The sequence below is a fragment of the Scleropages formosus genome, chromosome 5 (assembly GCF_900964775.1).
Source record: "Scleropages formosus chromosome 5, fSclFor1.1, whole genome shotgun sequence".
Classification (NCBI taxonomy): Eukaryota; Metazoa; Chordata; class Actinopteri; order Osteoglossiformes; family Osteoglossidae; genus Scleropages; species Scleropages formosus.
In genome coordinates this window covers 19,124,255-19,146,720 of record NC_041810.1, presented here as the reverse complement: position 1 = coordinate 19,146,720, position 22,466 = coordinate 19,124,255, and the positions used below count along the sequence as shown (strand labels likewise).

General features: G+C 41.7%; 1 protein-coding gene across 1 annotated transcript; it reads left to right on the top strand.

The window, feature by feature from the left end:
• Positions 1-17: 17 nt before the first annotated feature.
• On the top strand, positions 18-12,848 carry LOC108935890 (beta-parvin-like). The gene is made up of 13 exons (XM_018754857.2): positions 18-99; positions 1,493-1,582; positions 2,651-2,721; positions 2,814-2,916; positions 3,954-4,094; positions 5,006-5,121; positions 7,320-7,378; positions 7,574-7,593; positions 7,715-7,776; positions 7,939-8,007; positions 10,751-10,852; positions 11,452-11,524; positions 12,453-12,848. The coding sequence occupies exons 1-13, from the start codon at positions 60-62 to the stop codon at positions 12,527-12,529; spliced, it is 1,023 nt and encodes a 340-aa protein (XP_018610373.1). The 5' UTR covers positions 18-59; the 3' UTR covers positions 12,530-12,848.
• The last annotated feature ends 9,618 nt before the right edge of the window (positions 12,849-22,466 follow it).

The following is a 22,466-nucleotide window of genomic DNA, read 5'->3' as shown; positions in this document are numbered from 1 at the left end:
CACTCCCAGCTTCAGATGTTGCTCTGTTGGACTGGGTGCGAGTGCTTGATCCTCTCGACATGGCTGGCCTCCTGTGTGGAACCAAACGGAAGAAACAAGGTAGTCGCAATAGCCCCCGCACTGCTAGCACTGCCTGTCTTCACAGTCTGTCTATCTATCTATCTATCTATCTATCTATCTATCTATCTATCTATCATTTCTTTATTTTTTCTAATCATTATTAAATTTGTCTTCTCCATAATAACTTTCTATGCATAGTGCAAAATAATGGGGCCTACAGGGTTGAAGAAATGGAAAATACATTTCCAAATTCAGTTAGTATTTTTGTCTATGTTAACTTTTGATGCATGTAAGAGGTTAAAGTGAGCTTCTCAAGAACAGTATCAAGGGAAAAGGCATATTTGGAGGAAAAACCTTTTGGGTTCTCTACTGCTCAGCTGTGCTGCTCCTCTGTGATGGATTTCAGGCAATAGTACTGAGAATGGAATAGTTTTCTGATTTCATTTTTATCCCCCCATGAAATGATGCAGAGCCTGCTTGGGGAGTGCATTTGTAAGCTCATGTATGACATATGGACATGATGCATTATGTAAAAGATAGGAGTGCAGCTGGGAACTGCTCAGCTGCTTTGGGACTTACACCTGGAAGCAGATACCCCTAGAGAAATTGGAAACAGGATTTGGGAAATCCTGTTTTGGGGAACAAATTAATGGTATTAAAAGTAGGGGGAGCTTTTAATTGTGCATTAAAATGTGGACAAGTATGTTGTGTTTTTACCACCTGAAGATTTTGGCAACTTGTTCTCAAATTGATGCATGTTCACACACTGGCTGAAACCGCTTGTCCCAAGTGGGGTTGCGGCAAACTGGAGTCTAACCCAGCAACACAGGCAAAGGGCTGGAGAGGGAGGGGACACACACAGGATGGGACGCCAGTCCGTCGTAAGGCACCCCAAGCAGGACTCGAACCCCAGACCCACTGGAGAGCAGGACCCGGCCAAACCCGCTGCACCCCTGTGTCGCCAGTACATCTTCAGTGCAGGTCAAAAATATCCAGTTTGCGAAGTGGTGCCAAAATTTTTGTGCAGAACTGAAAGTCATAGTTTTAAAACATATTTTGTTTGTTAAGTTCCAAAGCAGATTGGACAAGAGCCCTGTGGTATTTGATGACATTTTTATTCATTTAACTGGTACTTTTGTCTAATGCAATGTTAATCCACTTACCACGATTTACCCATTTATACCGCAGGTTAATATTTACTGTGTCAGTTTTAGGGTACGTACCTTGATCAAGAGTATTACAGCGGGAGGGGGGGGTTCAAACTTGGGTTAGGGTGCAGCTGTAACCACTACGCCACCCACTGTATCGTGGTTATATATAGGATGGCAGGAGGTTGGTGGTGTGCAGTCTGTGCCACCTTTCCGGTTTGTCCTAATGAACGACGTCCTTCAGTTTCCGTTTTCTTTACACCTCTCCTCTTGTATGGATGCAGTGAGTGACCTCCAGGAAGAGGAAAAGCATGCCATCAACACCACCCTACTGCCCCCCAGCATGGAAGGGAATCCTGAGGACTCGCAGCTTGGTAATTTCACTTTTCTCACAACCTCAGTTCTCTGGACTCAACATTTACTGTTACATTCATGCATTTGACAGACGCTCTTCTCTGAAGCATCATACAGCTCAGAGAAAGCAATCGTGACTCCTACACACATTGACAAATAGGGCTTAGATACATGGACAGGAGTGTTTGATAGAGCCGTTGTCATAGCGCACATATTCCAGTAGCTACTATTCGGAAAATGTTGTACATAAAAGTAACAGGTGGTGATGAATTAATTTACAAAGACTTCGGGAGTTTTGAGGGGAAAGGGTTCAAAACAGATGGGTTTCGGCATCCTTCTTCAACGCTGGCAGGGACTCAGCAGTTCATTTTGACGCTCAGCCTTTACCTTTACTTTTATTCACTTAGCAGACATGGTAAATTAATAGAATGCTAGAAGTATGAAGTATAATATGAAGTATTTCGCCGACACCTTTATCCAAGGCAATTTGAGGTTCTAGGTGTGCTGCACTGAACTCTCGATAGTCATTCAGGCACCTCTACCCAAGATTTACGTAGTAAATAGATACAGAGATAGCTATAAAGTTAAAATTTGGAAATAAAGATATATGTGTGGGTGCATCAGTTAGTTGTATATATTTATTTTTCTTAAAAAATATTTTTTAAAGGAAATGATGAGGAAAGCTAACTTTTTTGTGGATTTCTGAAGTAAAAGTGGTAGTAACATATTATTGCTTTAATGTATATTATAAGGAGGTGTGGTGGCGCAGTGGGTTGGACTACAGTCCTGCTCTCCGGTGGGTCTGGGGTTCGAGTCCCGCTTGGGGTGCCTTGTGACGGACTGGTGTCCCATCCTGGGTGTGTCCCCTCCCCCTCTGGCCTTACGCCCTGTGTTACCGGGTAGGCTCTGGTTCCCCACGACCCTGTATGGGACAAGTGGTTCTGAAAGTGTGTGTGTGTGTGTGTGTGTGTGTATATATATATATATATATATATATATGGTGAGATGATGTTTGTTGTGCATTTGGTTGCCTGGGCAGCCTGTCTGTGTAGTGCGCCTTCCACTCACACGAAGACTTGTCCTCACAGAGGAAAGTGCTGAAAGGAGCATACTGGACCCCTCCTCCAGGGATGACCCAAAATTTAAAGAACTGCAAAAGGTAAAAAGTGCTCGCTGCTTACACTGGTCCAGTTGGTCTCGGTGTGCGTTGGAAGGAGGGCCCACACACCTGATGATCCTGCTCATTGCCAGAGACTGATCGACTGGATTAACGACGAGCTAGAGGACGAGAGGATCATTGTCAAGAACCTGGAGGAGGATCTCTATGATGGACAGGTGCTTCAGAAGCTCTTTGGTGAGTGTGGCAAAAGTTCTGCTGAGAGTTTTTGTTTCGCACAGGGTCACCAGGAGGCTTTGTGGAGGTTGCTCTTTCGGTGATGAGTCTGGAAATAACTTGATACTACTCTATACATAGGCTTTTGGCATAGTAATGCTGTTGTTGGAATTGATCTTTTAAACAAAAATGAGCAATAAACCAAAAAGTTGGTTTATTACAGCTCTCACCACTTCCCTCATGTTTCTCCCGTGTCTTTTATATTTCCTAAAACTGTTCTTGTATCAGACACAAAGACCATCCAAGGTCCTCTTTACTTAATCCAAACTGCGTGGAATTTAAGAGGTACTGTATTCCAGAAACTTCCGCAGCAGGCAATGTAAAAATAATTCAAGTAGTATACAATGAGGTAAAAAAAAAAGAACACTATACGATGAATAATATAATAAGCACAGAAACTGCGACACTATAATATACAGGTTTTTTTTTTTCGCCAAAGTAATTTCATGACACTTGTACATGGTACTTGTACATATGACAATAAACTTGAACTTGAACTTGAAATTTATTTCACAATTCTAAGTCAAATATATACACAACATCAGAACCTTTTATTTTCATTTATTAATGAGCTTTGAATTAAATCAGTACTTATTTCTATAATTTATTTATTAACTTTTTATTATGTTGGTATTGGTTTTACTGAACTTACATAGGTATTCCATGAAAAACAGTAATTTTGCTCATATCTTATGTTGTGTGTTATATTTATTTTGCGCTACAGATGTACAACATTTTCATGCACTGTCCCATAATGTTGTGACATGGATGTCATACCTAATAAAAAGCAAAAAGTGGAAATGGAGATAAATAGCAGTTTTTTTTAATGTATTTACATAACAATTTGGTTAATGTAACCTGAGATGGACACACTTTTTTTACGAAATGCCAACTTGTGCCTGCGGGTTTTCGAGCACTGCTGTACACAGTGAAGGGGTTAATAATCTGTTGTGTGTGTCTGCTAAAAGAGTCCCTGAATGTCCCCTCTTCCACCCCAGAGAAGCTGTCAGGATGGAGGCTCAACGTGGCTGAGGTGACGCAGTCCGAAGCTGGCCAGAAGCAGAAGCTCCAGATGGTGCTGGGGGCAGCAAACCAGTTGCTGCGGCCCCATGGATGGGACATAGACTGGAGCGTAGACTGTAGGTCCTTCCGCCCAACCAAACGCCAACAGCCCCTCTCATGGTGGTGAACCTCTAAAGCACTGTCACTACTGAGATTAAACTTTGTTTGAAACAGCTTTTCACAAAGAAACAAGAATCAGAGGGCCAGCAGGGGGAGCAGTGGTTAGAGCTGCTACCTTTGGCCTCAAGGGACCAAGGTCCGAATCTTGCTTTCTCCTGCCCACTTGAGGGAGATACTTACCATAAAATGGCTCTAGTGAAAGTGAACCGGCTGTTTAAATGCAAAACTTGATGATGTCCAGCTGTCCAAGAATGGTAATTAACTTAATTTTTCATATTTGCCCAGGTAAATTCGTAAATACCTTTAAAAATTTTAAGAAATTCGACGCGCAACGATGGTCTCCATCATTATAAAGAAACCATGTGATGTCACTGATTGCATCACCTGCACAGTGTTTTGAAATCATTTTCTCACTTCATTAATTTTTTCACTTTCTCACTATTGCTAGTTTGTTGCAATTTCTTTATGCTGGGGCTTTTTAGAAGGTGTAGTAGTAGGTGCACTTCCTTTCACCTGATCACTTGATTCCCATCTTTCGATTAATATTTTCAGTAATATTTGAAACCTGGAGATTTCCTTAACTTTGCCTTTCCCATATGTTCCACAATTGGATGGCTGCAAATTGTGATAATACAGGCAAAATGTAGAATACAAAATGTTCCTGTTCTGTGGACACACACACGAGATTTAATGTCGACCCCTGAAATGGGTAAATCATTGTAAATACCTTGACATGGGAAGTTGCTTTGGAGAAAGGCATCGGCTAATGAAAATATGTTACTGGCTCTGCCCTGGTGGCCTCACCATCAGGCCTGCCTTGAAGCTTAGATGTTCCCTCACTGTGAACGCTCCTTCATTGTTCCCACAGCCATCCACTCCAAAAACTTGGTGGCCATCATGTCCCTCCTGGTGGGTCTGGCCATGCATTTCCAGGCCCCCATCCGCCTGCCGGAGCACGTGTCCGTACAGCTGGTGCTGGTCAAGGTGAGGGAGGGCTCTCTCTAGCTGCCCTGTGTGAGACAACCAAAGTTCTGCTCCTGCTTCCTGAGCACTGTTAACTAAAAGAAACCATAAGGTATCTGTAATAGACTCACAAAGTCCAGTTAAGAAGACTATATGCCAGTTTATCTCACATGCCTAACTATAGAAGCAAGGTACTTGACCTGGACGAGTCAATATGCAGTGCTGCTTGGAAGTACAGGCAGTCCCCGAATTTCGAACGAATTCCGTGTCCTCAGTCGGTCTTTAAGTTGGATTTTGACGTAAGTTGAAACAGTTACGTATGGTGGGTATGTAATGTCAGTTTGTTGAATGTTTGTCTTGGTATATAGTATATCATGTACCTTTCTATGCATAAAAAACATTAAACACTTCCAGATACCTTAAAACATCTTAAATATAACACTACAGTAATAATAATAATACAATGTAATGATAATAATAATAAAAATAAATGTAACTTCAGTATTTATAATAGAGGGAGACAGAGGAAAAAGATAATAATAAATGTTACTACTGTCATGATGAACAGAGGACACGGAGGAGGCTGGACCCAAATGCAGAATCGTTTATTCAGAATGAACAAACAAATGAAAGGACTAGATGTGTTCTTGTAGTCGGGGACGGGCGACTGGTCGGCGAACTGAACAGAGGCGAGGATCCGAAATCGTGGTCGAGGGACAAGGCGGACGGTCGTTATCAAATAGATGTGGAATGGGACTGGGGGCCGATGAGGGACAGGAGTTGGAAGAGCAAAACGAGATAGGTTTGAGGACGCAGAGGGGACGACTGTCTCAAGTGAGATTCCGCAGCTGGGAAGAGGTTGAGAAGTGTCCTTTATAGCCGAGTGCATCGACTGAAGCTGCTGATTGAGGTGCGGAGTGTGGTCGTGACAACTACAGAATTTGTAATAGAGATAGTGTGTGTGTGTGTGTGTGTGTGTGTGTGTGTGTGTGTGTGTGTGTGTGTGTGTGTGTGTGTGTGTGTGTGTGCAAAATATTAAATAAACTTTAATGTTCGCTTTTCCAATGTTTGTTTGTGTTTCACCTTTCGCTTTATTATTTCCACTTTAGTTTCAGTCGTGATTGTTTCCCTTTTCTTTGATGCATCACATTTACACTTTGGTGCCGTGGTTAGGAGGGTAAAAACAAAACAATTAAAGCCAATACAATAACATATGAGACAATGTTAACAGCAACATGGTCCAACTGAAAGGAACCAAGTCTTTGCCCTACCTCAGGCCCACGAGCCAACGAACCACTGTAGACGTGCAATGTTTTGATGTGGGTTGCAAAGTAGTTAGAGTCATTTGTCATTTGCATAGTTACATTGGGTACACTGGGCATTGAAATGCTTGTGACGAGGCTCAGATTCAGACATTGACAGTACAAGCACATATTAGACATGAACAAACATGAACAAACACATATTTGAAAAAAACACGTATTTAGACAAGATGTGTTAATAAAGGAAGATGTGCTAATAAAGTTGTGCCCATTTGTTATTACAAACCATTGTACGTAACTTAAATGTTGAATATAATAGGCTTAATTATGAAGTTTTAATTTGATTGTTACTTAAGGTGACAAAAAAATGACTATCCGGTCAGTAAGAGGGTGGCTTGTAACTACAGGTTGTACGTTAAGTCAGACGTTCGTAACTCGGGACTGCCTATATGTGAATCCCATAGTAAGGTGGTCATTATTTTTGTATCAAATGTTAAAAGAAATTAATAAAATCTAAAAGTTAAATCTTAAAATAAACATATAAAATGAACAAATGGTGATGATTCACTAAGTGCCCCACTTCCGCTAAGAAGTAAGAAGAAACAGAATTTGTCGGGAAAACAACTATTTCTGCATTGCAAGTGGTTTGCAAGCAAATTCACAAAGACTGAAATTTTTTAAAAATGGTTAAAGGTTTAGTTAGGCATCATGTCCAACATTAGCATTGGAATGATCAGTCAATCGATTAACCAGACCCTCATCCCCCCCACCTGCCCAAATGAGTGTGGTTCTGAGGGATGAGTTCATCATTAAAGCTGTAGACTGTGTCTAAGTAACTTTTACCATCTCTCTTTAAAGATGCACATAAGAGACGAGAACCTTTATTTATGTTTCATGAGGAGAGTCCGTCCAGCTCCCTCTCATCGTTCCTGTTGGGTTTTGCTTTGTCTCGAACAGAAGAGAGAAGGCGTACTGCACACCACCCATGTGACAAAGACCCTGACGACCACCACAGAGTGAGACCCTCACTGGGCAACGAGACCCACGGCAGTGGGAGGAGAACCCTTCATTTACTGTGTGAATGCGGCTAGAATGTGGAAGGCGCTAGAATTTACTGATCAATGTCTGCTCTTTTTTTAAAAAGTGAAAAGCTGTTTTTATACAAATGGCAGGAACTTATAAAAAGAATAGTTTTTTTTTTTCAATTTTAGGATGATGATGGGAAGATTTGGTGAGTCACTGGAGCTTCTTTTCACAAATATATAAATGAAAGTTTTATTTTGTTGAAAAACTGTATGCTGATGTTTAGGGGACTGTAACAATGTGACGTTTGCGTCTGTCTTCTCTTCCAGAAAGGGATGCTTTCGACACTCTGCTCGATCATGCCCCCGACAAACTCAACGTGGTCCGAATGGTAAAGTGTTTTTTTCCTTGGGGATCTGACCTCCAGCTACTGCTTTTTAGACACAACTCTTCCAGAACACTGGCATGCTGCCCTTACCATAGTGAAAGGCTGCATCTTTGAGAATTTATCAGTGGGTGTAAAATTGGTCTTTTTTCTACTTTTGCCTTGCAGTCACTGCTCACATTTGTGAACAAACACCTAAATAAACTGAACCTGGAGGTGACGGAGCTGGAGTCACAGGTAAATCCTGTGTACAACTACCAAAGATTGATGTCTAGCTCTGGCGGTATCCCTAACAAACATACTGTATATATCATCATATTCAGTGCTGCGTGAAAGTATGTGAACCCCATAAGGATGGTCATTATTCTTGAATAAAATATTGAAATAAAGTTATAAACTCTAAATGTTACATCTTAAAATAAACGTGTTAAAGTAATAAATGACTATGATTTTGCTCTGGCCATATGCGGCGGTTGTGGAGTGCTGCCCTGGAGGCACACAGACAGCGGTTGGTTGTTGAGCAGAGGCGTGCAAAGGCGGTCGCATTAGCGAAGCAGGGTCAGTGGGTGAACTGGGAAGGTGTGGAGCGGAGGAAGTTGCGCTGGCAAGATGTGTGGGTGATGGAGGCGAGTCGCCTTTTGTTTATTGTTGGAGCGACTTATGACGTGCTATCAACACCACAGAATGTTAAGCAATGGGCAGGCAGGTGGTGATGGTTATTGTAAGTTGTGTAGCGGTGTGGCGACGCTGAGGCACATTTTGTCAGGGTGTAAGGTTAGTTTGGGGCAGGGGCTATACTTGGCGCCATAATCAAGTTCTTAGATGTTTAGTAGGTGTGATTGAGAGTAAGTGGCAAGTTGTGAATTCCCTGCCTGTTGGCAGTTTATCTAAAGCAATTGGTTTTGAGCAGGCAGGAAAGAGTAGCACTGCGCAAGGGCAGACGTGCCCTGGTAGGTGGGGTAACGTACGGGACTGGAAGCTGTTGGCTGATGTGGGCAAGCAGCTCCAGGTTCCGCAGGTCATTGCTGTTGCTTCACTGCATCCAGGCACAGTGTTATATTCGGAGGGTGAGCAGATTGTGTACTTTGTACAGTTAACAGTGTCCTTCAAGGATGCTATTGGGGAGGCGTATGAGCAGAAACTGTTAAAGTATGCGGATCTGGTGGCAAAGGCAAGGGACCATGGATGGCAGGCTCATGTGAGGCCAGTAGAGGTAGGTGTTAGAGGGTTTGTGGCTAAATCAGCTACGGCGTTGTTGGGGGAGTTTGATATTAGAGGCCATTCGTTAAAGGTGGCAGTGAAGAAGCTGTCTGAAGCAGCTGAGAAGGCAAGTCAGTGGTTGCGGTTAAAAAGAGAGCAGGGTAGTTGGGGTTACAGGCTGGAGGGAGGTGTGTAATGGTGGAAAATTAGTGGCAGGTGGTGAGTAATGGGAGGCAGCTGGTGTTAATTAAGGAGGTGTGGCCTTGTTAAGTAGGATAGTTTAAATTTGTGGAGTGGAAGCTCTGTAGCTGGTTTGGCAGCAGGTATAGAGGTAAGGTGAGAAGGTATGTATGGAGCTGTGGTTTAACTGGTTGAGCCTAGTGGGGTTGCAGTATTTGTTGAGAGTGAAGGGTATTGAACATGTGCGTAGAGTGGGTGGGTCTGGGATGTCGGACTGCACTTTTTAGCCTTCTGGAGGTGTCGTGGGCCTAATTCAACAGAACACCGAGGAAATGAAGTGCCCACTTGATAACCTCAATGAAATACTCATGTTGGTACCCAGCTGGTGTGGTTTGTTGGTTTGGTTGGTGAGTTAGGCTTGGTCTGTTGGTTTGGATTTGCTGGATGGTTTTTTGTGTTGGTGAGTTAGCCTTGATTTGGTTCTTTGTTGGTGGGTCAGACTTGGTTTGTTGGTTTGGTTTTTTTTTTTTGTGCATGTGGTTTGATGGTTTTTCTGTTGGAGGGTCAGACTTGGTCTGGTTTTTGTTGGTGGGGTTGGTGTGATGGTTGGTTTTTTTGTATTGGTGGGTTAGGCTGGGTTTGTTGGTTTGGTTTGTTTTTGCTAGGCTTGTTTGTTGGTTTGGTTTTTGTGGGGGTGGGTTAGGCTGGGTTTGATTTGGTTTGGCTTTGGTGGGTTTTTGATAGTGGGTTGGTTTGGTGGCTGGTTTTGTTGGGTTAGGCCTGGTTTGGTTTTTGTTGGTGGGATTAGTTTGTTGGTTTGGTTGAGTTGGAGAAGTCAGTTAAGCTTCTTGGTCTCAGGTCATGGAGTGTTGGCTATGCTGGGTGTTCTCTCTGGCTTCATGTTGGTGGTTGGATTAGGTCCTTGTATACAGCCATTGAAAAATAAGCATGCGGTATAACATCTTTTTCTGTGTATCTTGAATGTACACACCTGATTCTACTTGCCTCCTTGGTGTAACCAGTATAACTTGGGCTTCACTTATTGACCGTACCTGCAATTAAGGAGATGGGGTATAAAGAGGCTGCCCAGATGCTCCAAGCTGCAGAACCTCGTTAGAGACCGCAGCTCTTTGCGATCGTTCGAAATTCTTACACATGTCTCTCCTGCCTGGTTACCTGACCCTTTGCTCTCGTTCTCCCTGTTCTGGTTTTTGCCTGCCCCTTTGTACGATGTTTGTAGATCAACGACCCTGGCCTGTCGATGACAATTCCCCTGCCTGACCCAACACCAGTAAACATGCATCTGCAACTTCTGGGTTCCTTTGTGCACAATGATACTGCACTAGTGTGTTTCTACTACACATGATTTGTCTAAAGCAACATATGGATTTGGTCATTAAACACCTATTATGTTACATGAGAAACACTGACTCTCTTTAAATTACCCTTTTGTGGTAAAATTATGGAACACAAGGGCTTCACATACTTTCAAGCAGCACTGTACATATGTCAACTATGTTTCTTCATGGTAATAAAAAGGTAGCAAACTGGTGTCCTGTTCATGTTGTACCCTCTGTCCTTTCTCTTCCTGTGTACCCAGTTTGCAGATGGAGTCTATCTGGTGTTGCTCATGGGACTTCTGGAAGGTTATTTTGTTCCACTGTATAATTTCTTCCTCACCCCAGAGAGCTTTGAGCAGAAGGTAGGGATTTTGTTGTCAAACTGTAGCCCCCCCAACCCTCCACATGCTGACCCAGGCATTGTGCTCAAGCCAGACTCCTGACAGTCCTCAGACTCGGCTGTACAGATTGCTCTGTTGCTCTTCATTTGCCCTCCTGGTCCACACCAGGATGTACCCTAGTATTTCTGTACTCCACTCAAGAGTGGAAGAAGTTAGTACTCCGTAACTCGCAGAGTTTGTGAAACCGATTGTCCTGGTGAACCGGTGACTAACCTTGCAGGGCTGAGGGGGAGGGGACACCTCGGATGGGATGCCAGTCCACCATAAGGCACCCTAAGTAGCACTGAAACCCCAGACTGACCAGAGAGTGGGATCCGGCTAAGCCCTCTGCTCTACCATTCCCCCCCACCCAGTACCTTAAATCTAAAATTGACACATTTTTAGATCTTAGATAAGGCTGTATCACCTCATCTTGTACTGTAGTATTTTGTGTGAATTTCCATTTGCTCAGTGTTGTGACCCAGTCCTAAAGAAAGTAGTTTGTATTAAATTATTTGGAAAAAACTAGGACAAAGTTAAAAGCAGAAAGGAAAGAACTGCAAATTACTTGTCCCTACCAGGTCCACAATGTAACCTTCGCCTTTGAACTGATGCAAGATGGAGGACTGAACAAGCCTAAAGCCCGACCTGAAGGTAGCATGAAACATATTGCATACATACACAAAATCGATGATGATGATAGGAGAGCAACAGGTAGTTTACTGGTTGGGGAAATTAACATCTACCTTGACAGTATGTGTTCATGGCATCTTGATGGTATCCTGCTTCCTATCATAGTACTCTTGATCAAGGTACTTACCCTTTACTTAAGTAAAACTGTGTAGGATATTATAGTAGTAGCTGAAGGTTGGGGCTTAGATTTACAACCTTTAGAATGAAAGTCCATGTCCTAAACATCACACTACTTGTTCTTCTCTAATTGCTTAATATACATAGGGTGACCCATTTCTTCTAGGACCTGTAACTACAGCCAGCCTTCTCCCCCTACTTAGCACCACCCACCAGCCTTTCCCCCAGCACACATATGCACCCCATAATTTTCCCCAGAAGCGCCTCCAGCGGTTACACACCTACACTGCACATTTTTCCCCATAATGCAACTATTTACATTAGACAGGTTTCCTGCCTAAAACAGTAATGCAGGTCATTAGTGTGTGTGTGTGTGTTTTAATATATATTAGCAGATGTTGGGTATTATAGATACTGAAAGAAGCACATCAAGTTTCACCAGACATGAAGCCATTGGGCACTAATTTGATGTGGCTGTAATACCACTTGTAGCCTTTAGAGGGCAGTACCGCCACTCTCACAGTTTAGCATCTCCTGTCACGGCATCTTGAAACGCTGCCAACTAAATTGATTTATGTAAAATCCCTGTTACGTAAATGAACCCTGTGGAACTTGCATTCTTAATATAGTTAGTATTGATTTACACCTGGTGAGGTGACTCTTCAAAGTAATTTCAGCAGAATAAACACCACTGTGTTCCTGGTTTAATCAACATTTGACAAAACATCATACAGTAGCAGTTCTGAGGTGCCTGTGTTCGTTTATCTTCTAGATGTTGTCAACCTGAACATAAAATCTACACTGAGGGTCCTGTACAACCTGTTCACCAAGTACAAAGATGCAGAATAACATGCAGAACGGCCTGGTTTGTGCTTCTGGGAGAGTTTTGTGAGAGATGTCCTTGTGGAAAGCCTTTGAGAACCAGTTGACAAGTCTTGCCATTATCCAAACATGTAAACCTGTTCCTTCAATGCATCTACAGAGCTGTCACGTAGTGCAGATTAAATTTCCCATACAATCCTATGAGAAGAACCGCTTGTTTCAGAAGGTCTGAATGCAGAATGTATTGTTGCCAAAGCTGCCCTTTTGGTTATATGCATCCCCTTTGAAGGTGATTGAGTCAATGGACATCCTGTTGATTAAGGATCAAGAGATCTTTCTTCTCCTACGTGTTATCTGTGTATTTTTTTTAAATAGTTGTCACCCACTTTAAATTGGGACAGTAACCTCTGAACGCTGGTACTGACCAGTATATGGATCGCACCGTGATTTATAAAAAAAAAAAAAAAAAACAGCAGCTGAAGACAAAACCAATTTGCTAGAGTGATTTTAAATAATATGCACAACTCGGATTAAACAGTTTACTCATGAAGAAAAGATGACCACACCACAGATGTAGGTACAGCAGATAATATACCCATCTGTGCATGGAAAAAGTCCCTATGATGTGTAAAGATAAAGCACTCAGCTGTGGTACCCAGCAAAGGTAAGACACACCATCCAGCTTCATAAAGATCATCATCATCAAGAGCTCTCTTCAACGGTTACTCTGAGCTGTGACCTAAACTGTCCTGGAAGGAAAAATATTAAAAACCGATTTTGGGTCAGATTTACAATTGTCATACGGTAACATCAAGACAGCATGGTAAATGACAGACAGCTTGTGGCCTTCCCCAATTTTGTTCTGCATGGAGAAATGGGCCAAAACTCTTCCACCTCCCACGAGACCTCGGTCAGCTGTTCCAGAAAGCATTGCGGTCATTACAGCTAAAGGTGTTACAACTTTCTCCACATGTGCCATTTGATTTGATCAAATTAAATTTTAAAAAGTTGGAAAAAAGAGAAGTTGAGGGGCAGGTACTTCCCCCCCCACCACAATGTGATTTACACCACACATCTGCTGCTCTATTTTTGTCATAGTGGAGCTCAGAGATCCAGCCGATGGGCTCAGATGCAGTAGCGTGTTTATCCAATTGGGGCAAGCAAAAGAATCGTCGGGGACGGGCACGGGTCAGTCCATCAGCAAATGTAGTACAGAGGGCTAGGCAGAAATCAGAACCGGGAAACCAATAGCAAAGTGTCAAGGAGCCGAACAGGAGGAGAATGCACTGGTGGAGCCCTCGGGCCGAGGTGCTGCAGTTGCTCTAGAAGAGGTTCCACACACAGGAGTGTCTGAGCCATCCCGTGCCTCCTTGATCAGTCACAGGTTTAGGAGTGGGCCACGTGGTCGTGGGCGTGATAATTTTTAGGCTGAACAGTGTAAAATGTGTTAGGTGAACAGCCTAGTAAATAGTTGTTTCTTTGACTGTGTTGATCATTTGTCAGATTTTTCTGATGTAACGTTTTGAACATTAACTGATAGCTTTTATATAATATATTTATTTATATATATTTATTTAGCTGATTCCTCTGTAAAGGAGGGTGCAGTGGGTTGGACTGGGTCCTGCTCTCTGGTGGGTCTGGGGTTCAGGTTCCGCTTGGGGTGCCTTGCGATGGACTGGCGTCCCATCCTGGGTGTGTCCCCTCCCCCTCCGGCCTTACGTCCTGTGTTGCCGGGTTAGGCTCCAGCTCCCCGTGACCCCGTATGGGACGAGCGGTTCGGAAAGTGTGTGTGTGATTCCTCTGTCCTCAGCGATATACAATTTTCAGTTTGAAAAAAAATGGGAACACAGGGGAAAAGTGCTTAGAAGACAACAGGATAAAAGTCAAACTCCTGTTTCAGGAACAAGAAAAGTTTAAGATTGGACTGGATAATTGTTGGGATAAAACCAAGGAAAACCATAGCTGGACAGTGTATTTCTTTTCATTATTACTTATCGACAGCTGTAATTGATCAGTGTTTGTCTTTTGTGAGACAGTGATTTGAAGTACATTGTTAAAAACTTGTTTGCTGTAAGTTTAATGTTCCTCTAGTAATGGGCGGCGACCTTCTTACTACCCTCGGCATCATAAGTGTGTTTTGGTGTTTTAATGTGGTGAAAGCACTCATGCTGCATTCATTCACTGTGGTCCAGTGAAGGCTCCAGACACTTGTAGCCCATGCTGCTTTCTGCAAATTGACAAATCAGTATCATCCATCTTCAGACGACGACGCAAGGGACACGAGCTGTGAATGGACCATGGGTGCGTCGTTCTCACTTTCCCTTAGCTGACCTCCAACACATGAACCAAGTGAGGTGGGCAGGTTTGACGCCTGTATACTCGGCATCCAATTTTTGGTACCTTTTAGTTGCTCTGTCCGTGTTCACAGCTGGGAAAATTTTCATGTTCAAATTTTTACAGAGACATTTTTCAATCACTGCTCCCTCTATAGGCATCTGTTTCCACCCAGAGCACTTAGTTTAAGTACCATTTACTGTTTGTTGTCAAAAAACTCAACCTCCGGGGACTCAGAGGTTCAAAGGTGATTTTTTTGCATCTCATAATTGTAGACTGCAACTGTTCACCTGTTTGTTGCACAGGGCATCTTGGTAAATATTTACCTATGTGGTTAGATACCAGAAACACATACTTAGTATTAATAGAGCTCATATGTGCATGACCAGACTTTGAGGACCAGATTTCACAACGACCGCACAGTCCAGCACATCACTATATTTTAAAAAAAATATATTTCCAGCTCTACATAATTCACTTTGATTTTTTAAAAGTCTGCTCAGATTTTTCCTGCTATAAATTTAAGATGAATGTTCAAGCAGGCATCCAGGGTTAGCAGAATATAAGAGAACAATTGGCTACATGAATTTCCTACCAAAGACAGAGCATTCATTATTTAAGAAGTGGGTTTATGGTCGATTCAGCTTTAGCATATTTGTACCTTTTGAGGGGTTACCTGGTAGCATAGTGCTTAGAGTTGCTGCTTTCAGGCTGAAAAGTTGCTGGTTCAGATCTCACCTACTGCTATGGTATCCTTGAACAAGGTACTTACCTTAGTTGTGCCACTGGAACTGAAATGCCAAGCTGTATAAATGGGTAAATAATTGTAAATTGCTTTTGAGAAAAGTGTCACACAGATATGATTTGGTAGTAATATTTTCATATTGTTATTTCGTAGTATTTCAGCAAGAAGTGAACTGGACGCTGCTGAATCATATGACTGTCAGGTGTATACATGGTTTTTGCTCTACTGACTTTGAGTTTGAGCTTTTCTGGCCCTCTATTAATGCTCTAACCCATCTTCTTGGACTCCAGGTCTAGATCACTCAGCTGTGGAATAAAAAGTGGAATAATCATATTATGCTGCAAATAGCAGAATGCTTTATTGAGGGATTTAGCGTGCTGGCTTCTGTCCCTGGGCTATAAGGGTAAGGACTGAAGACTGATAGGAAAGAGAGGGATGGGGAAAGAGCTGCTGAAGGTTAACTTCATGGTCAGGTGTGTGTGACCTACAAGGGTGGGATATGAACTAATGTTTGCCCTGCAAACCTACTGATGTGATGTGATTTACTGTGCTTCAGCAAGCACACAATGTTCATGTTGGCTTCAAAAAACTACTGAAATCTGAGAGAGCTGAATTTTTACATGTACGATGACTTTCAAAGTGACATTTGTGTTTAGATTTAAAAGCTTTAAAATTTTGCCTGGTTATGCTGCAAAAGGAATGAGAAAATGGGATAAATTTGTTTGAATGGCATTTCGTTTATATTTCAGTTCACCTCAAATGTTAAGATGTGTACTTGTACGTGTTATAGGTTATGCTCATATTCATAGCGATAAAAGTCAGTAAAAATCTGCAAGACAGCATCAAAATGATGCATGTTAATTTTTTTGTTTTTTGTTGCACAATGTCTACAACCACTTATCCAAAGCGGGGTTGCGGTGAGCCGGAGACTAACCCGGCAACACAGGGCGCAAGGCTGGAGGGGGAGGGGACACACCCAGGATAGGACACCAGTCCGCCGCAAGGCACCCCTTAAGCAGGGCTCGAACCCCAGACCTGCCAAACAGCAGGCGCAGCCCAAACCCGCCACGCCATGTTAATTGCGCATGGCATTTTATTACAGCAAATTCAGTTTTAATTAATATAATTTTCCATTAGTTCCACTGGCAATCAGTCTGGGAAATGGTGCTGTGATTCAAACCCCTGCCTGCCATACTCTGCTTTGCCAACATCACTGAACTTTAACCTAATACAGTTCTGTTCACGTGGAAATACCAAATTTGAAATAAACACAAAGGATTCTGATCTTAAGCTTTCATTTATTAATAAATAGCTGCACAGCTGTTGTTGTTGTTGTTACCCAAATCATAAACTGCAGCCTTACAATAATAGCAAAGTGGGTTGGATTCTTGAGTTTTTTGTGACTGAAAGAGGGTAAACATGTGGTACCTAGTTGTAGTCTTACAAACGAAAGAGTTCTGAAAACTTCTGCAAGACCGATAAAGGCTTTTAAGTTAGTTACCACTGAGTAATATAATTTCCTATGTGTCTTTACACTTGACCTGAATCCTGCATAATGTACTCAGCCCACATACAGTAAACCAAACCAGCAAAATACTTGACTGTAAAATACTAAGTCAGGCACTTAACGGAATCCAGTTCTGAAGATTTCAGGAGCTGGAGTGATTCTTTAGAAAGAGAATCTGGTTTGGAAGTGGATGGATGGAAGGATGGAATGTAATAAATACAACACTGACTATTGTACATATCCTGTACAGTTTTTCTTTTTGGTATTTTATATTATATGTAAACCTTTTTTTGGTATTTGTATACTTCTGCCAGACTCTGGCCTGTGTGCTGCACTGTCCTATATTTGCACTCGCCTTGTTTGTAACACACTGCACTGTATGCTCTATGTGGCATGGGGGTCCAAAGAGAAACAAAATTTTCTTCTCTGGTAGGTGTAACTCAGCTATAGCTGGAATGACAAAGTTGACTTTGACAAATACAATAAATAGGGTCTTTGAACAACTGACAGTGAAGATATGCTTAATATCGGAGAAGTGTTTAGAGACAGCAGTAAACTGTAGTATTGTTTACCAGAAAAATACCACAAAAAGATGCCAGACAGTGTACTAACAGAGAGAATTATAGTATTAGTCACAGCATCCTGGCGGATTGGAGCGAAAAGCAGGACAGAGGGTGTGAAAGGTGTTTTATGGTTATATTTTGGGAAGAGTCTAGGCCTGAAGAGACATGTTCTTTCGTTATATTTTATCACTAAAACACTGTAAAGTATCATCCCCTGTACTGCTTTTTCTACTTTGTCTCAGAAAAGACAACAAGTCAGAGTCCAGCTCAGGAAGAGCTAATGACTGATGACCTAATAACAAACAATTGAATACATTACCCTGCATGATGAGCGTCGGATTACATCAGTTTCGCAGTTCTGCTCCTCTCCCGATAACAAAACATTTCTCTTTTTGACCAATAATAAAATTATGAGTAACATTAACAGCCAGTGTTAGTGATGGCCGGGGAAACCAAATGCGCTTTATTGCATAAAGAAGCATGCAGAAGCTCTTAATCTCGTTAAAGTTAGCCTAATGGTATACAAAAATAGTTTCCTCCGCTGTGACTGGTGATGGAAGGCAATGGTAGGCCTCTAATGGATGAACAAGGTCAGCGTGATTTGTTGCTGTGGTCCTCGGAGGCCGACATGCGTCTCCTGTGGTGATGAATGGTAGTGATTAGTTCATGCGCTTGTTCATTAGCTGTGCCTTTCTCTCCCTGCCACTTCCCTCTGTTCCTCTGTTTTTCTAGGGACGGGGCGGGGGGCAGGGACACGGTCTGCTTTTAAGGAGACTGAAGATGGGTTTGGGGCTAATAAGGGGGATGATGAGCTCATTACAGAAGCCAATAAAATATGCAGATGAGTCAGAACCCTCTATTTGTTATGTTCTGCCTTGACTTACTGGCCTGATTTTGACATTTACGGGTGTAATAAATGTTATTCCAAAATTTTTGTTCCATTAAAGTTTTTAAACGCTGCATTTCCTTGTTGAACTAAAACAAGGGGTAGTTGCCACCAAAGTGGTTAGGCCTGCTGCTTTTGGGCTTGGAGGTTGCAGGTTCATATCTGTCCTTGTGCAAAACCTTTAAGAATGTGTCCTGAAGCAATAATAATATAATATAATACAATATATAGCACAAAGAAAACTGCACTGACACTTACAGATCTTCAAAAATATAGTTATATAATGACTTCTAACATGAATAACTACTAGCACAAACTACTGTGGTATAATTCTACTAATCTGAGTTTCTATTTTATCATATTTTTGTACAAAAAAGGTGTCAAACGAGTAGAATGTTTCACCATTTAAAATAACGGTAGTCGGTATTCAGCGGATGAGTACTGACCTTTCAAAGAGAGTCTAGGAACAAATTAACTAAATGGCAAGATGGGTATTTTTGTGTGTGTTAGTTTGCAGCCCAGCAACAACATCAAATTGTCATGAAACGGCATTTTTAAAAACATTCTCACCGGATCATGTTGATCATTAGCTTGGCTTAGAAATGTTTGACAGCATCAAATCAGCTCGTAACTTCCGCCTGAAAGAACAAGAAGAACAAAAAAAAAAAAAAAAATTGCCAAAGACAGACGTGCAGGTGTGCTGCATCTCTACTAACTCGGAGAAATGGCCCAGACCAACCCTGTAATTTGTAGGAGCAATTCTTCAAAACTAGTTATTTACAAAATCAGCATCTGAAGCAAAAGTGAAATATTTCAGTGTCTATACCATTAGGAATCGCACTCCAGCCATCGGTGTGGCAAATGAAGCATGAAATTCACCACATTAAATTAAGTAGAAGACAACTAAATAGATTAAAGGAAATAATTTAATGTGCTCAAATGACTTTGTTCCAGCACTGCGCTCAAAGCAATTTTTTTTCCGCCGAACACAAAAATATCACGGATTTTCAGTGGCCTGAAAAATGTGTTTAATTTGACTGAACATCAGACCAAAGTTTGGCAGATCATCTGAAATCAGTCCTCTTCTGAACTTTGCCTTTAGGTTTGTGCCTCTAATTCACACCTTTACAGCACATTTTCATGACTTGAATATGAACATTTTTAAATATTTGCATGCTTAAATCATTAAAATCTCATTACACCCTTGTTCCAAAAAGCAGGCCTTTCATCATGAGAAAACACTCGACTCCCCACTTTAGTACCGGTCTCTACAATGCATTTATCACGCCGCCACCAACCTTTTGTGCGAACGGCTTCTTGAATTATTCCTGTTGTTTTTTTTTTCACCGTTTCACAGTTCTTAGCTTTATGTGATTCTTTGCCTCGATTCAGTTTAATTAGTTCTGTAACCAAATCCATTGCAAAAAGACCACTTGCCAATTTAAACTGTGTGATGGTAGATTTTAGAGGTATAAGATATTGATACTGCATTTTACAAAATGTTGGTAGGTGGTGGTGTTATGTCTTTATTGTAGTGAAGTGTATTCAGGACAGCGCTCAGAGTTTTAACTGTATTAAGAGATAAAATTTAAACATGTGAACTAGAACCTCGAATGCGTTTCCGCTGCAGGTCTTCATCAGCGTGTACAGACATTAATGAAACGTAAGTAAATAGTGAATGTGCAGTAACATCACACACACACACACACACAGACAGAGTCTGAAGCCACTTATCCCAAGCAGGGTCGCGGTGAGCCGTAGCTTAGCCCGGCAACGCAGGGTGCAGGGCTGGAGGGGGAGGGACACACCCAGGACAGGACACCAATCCGTCACAAGGCACCCCAAGTAGGACTCAAACCCCAAACCCACTGCACCATCGCATCCCCTCCCCCCATGCAGTAACATGTGGTTTGCAGTTTCATGTAACAACAAAAATCTATGGATATATAACAGCATGAAAGACCTGTCACGTGTCACAAGACCTAGGTTTTCTACTTTCAATGAGTTCTTAAAATAAAATTTTAAAAAATTTAAGATAAAATTTAAGAACAGTTCCAGACATGTAGTTTCGATCTGTGATTGAGATCCGTCTCATTTCACATCTGCTCATGTACGGTACTGTAGCTATGGTCATTACCAAGTTCTTTGGCCTCATGGATCACATTAAATGCTACTTAGATGTCTTTTTATGTAAATCCATTATATTTATTAATTGCACAATGTCCCCTCTCTCTCGTTAACATAATGCTTTAATCTTCTGTAAATGAATAAATTATCACTCTGGAATTAGATGTAGGTGCTAAGCAACCAGATGCTTTAATTTTCCCGTGTCTGTTGGGGACAGCATGTGTGTAATTTCAGCAAAACAAGATGTGTTTATGGCCCAGAGGTGAAGGTTTTGGCAGAAAACAGATTGTAGTGGATAATCAGCTTTGGAGAACACATGGCTACTGGCTACAAGGCCTGGAGTATTAGAGTAAATAGATAAATCATTTCACAAGTAAAAAAAGCATTTATTTCACGTACTGTGGGATTGTTCTTTGTCACGTCTGCTTTTCTACAGTTAGACGCTCAGAATCTGGGAAAGAATTAAGAGCCGAAGGGAGGCCAAAGCACTGACAAAACTGAGAAACTAAAATATGTGCATTAATAAACATCTCTTCATTTAACTGATGCTTTTCTCCAAACTGTTAAGTTGCTTGTAACTATTTGCTGCATTTATACCTCTGGTTATTTTTTACTTGAGCAATTTAGGGTGAGTACCTTGCTAAAGTCACGTACAGAGAGCATGATAAGAGCACATCAATGACAAAAACAAATCAAACATGGACAGCAGGTCAAGTCAAGTATAACCTCATTTCATCAGAGAGGAGTCAGCTAAATTATAGCTTTTATTATATTATAGCTCAGCTAAGCAAAGGTCCATCTTTACAAGTCATATCTTGAAAAAATTCAAACAGTGAAACGTAATAGTAACATGTACATGTGGTCACGGATGCACGCCATCATATACACAGTCATGCGATTGAAATGATGCCTAAAGAGATGAGTATTGAGTCTTTGTGGCACTCAGTAACTCAGACAGTGCTTTTCGTACCAGACAGCATCAAGCAGTGATATGAAACAATCGCAGAACATTTTCTGGGGCATGTTCTATAAAAATGCTCATGAAAATGCGAGAAATTGGAAAATGGCTGTAAATCACCATTATGTGTAAAATCAATTCTGAAGCAGATGGGACACTTGCATGTGCTCTGTTTAATATGCAGAATAACCTATTTTGGAAGTGATGGTTTACTCCCGAGGAGGAGAGGAGGCAGACCCCCAGTGGGCTGACCCTGTGTACTATGTTGGAGCTGCTTTTACTTATTTCATGGGGCTCCTGGATTTTAGATTATTTCAGAATCGGTATCAGGACTACGTGATTTTTATGTTGTATTAAATGAAAACGATGTGCTCTCTGAGAAATTGGGAGCGTGGGGGTTCGAGCAGCTGTACTTGGACCTGAAGGTCACGAGTTTGAACCCCACCTCTGACTATTGCACGCTTGAGCATGGTACTTACCCCAGATTGCTCCAGTTTCAAAAAGTTATCCAGCTGTAGAACTAGTTAAATAGTTGTAATTAGCTTAGAATTGCGACTTTGGAGAAAAAGTGTCATGGAAATCTTCATTTATTAGTTTATATTCAGACACAAAACATGTTCATGCTATACTCATGAAGAAAGCTGTTGCTTTAGAAAGAAAAAGTTTAAGCTTTTTGCTTGATAACATTGATATTGACGATATTGTTGAGTCTGTCTCGGACAATGTTTGACCTCATCAACTTTTAACTTGAAAAATATAACTCCTCCTGAAGCTCCCTGCTATTGACCCCGTCACCCAACCTCTTCTGTTGGATGCTTCTTATTTTTCAAAGCTGAAAGTGGTC

Coding starts and splice junctions, on each gene's coding strand:
- LOC108935890 (XM_018754857.2), top strand. CDS start 60: ATGGCTGGCCTCCTGTGTGGAACCAAACGGAAGAAACAAG. Junction 4,095..5,005: donor CATAGACTGGAGCGTAGACT/GTAGGTCCTTCC, acceptor TTGTTCCCACAG/CCATCCACTCCAAAAACTTG. Junction 7,379..7,573: donor ACCCTGACGACCACCACAGA/GTGAGACCCTCA, acceptor TTTCAATTTTAG/GATGATGATGGGAAGATTTG.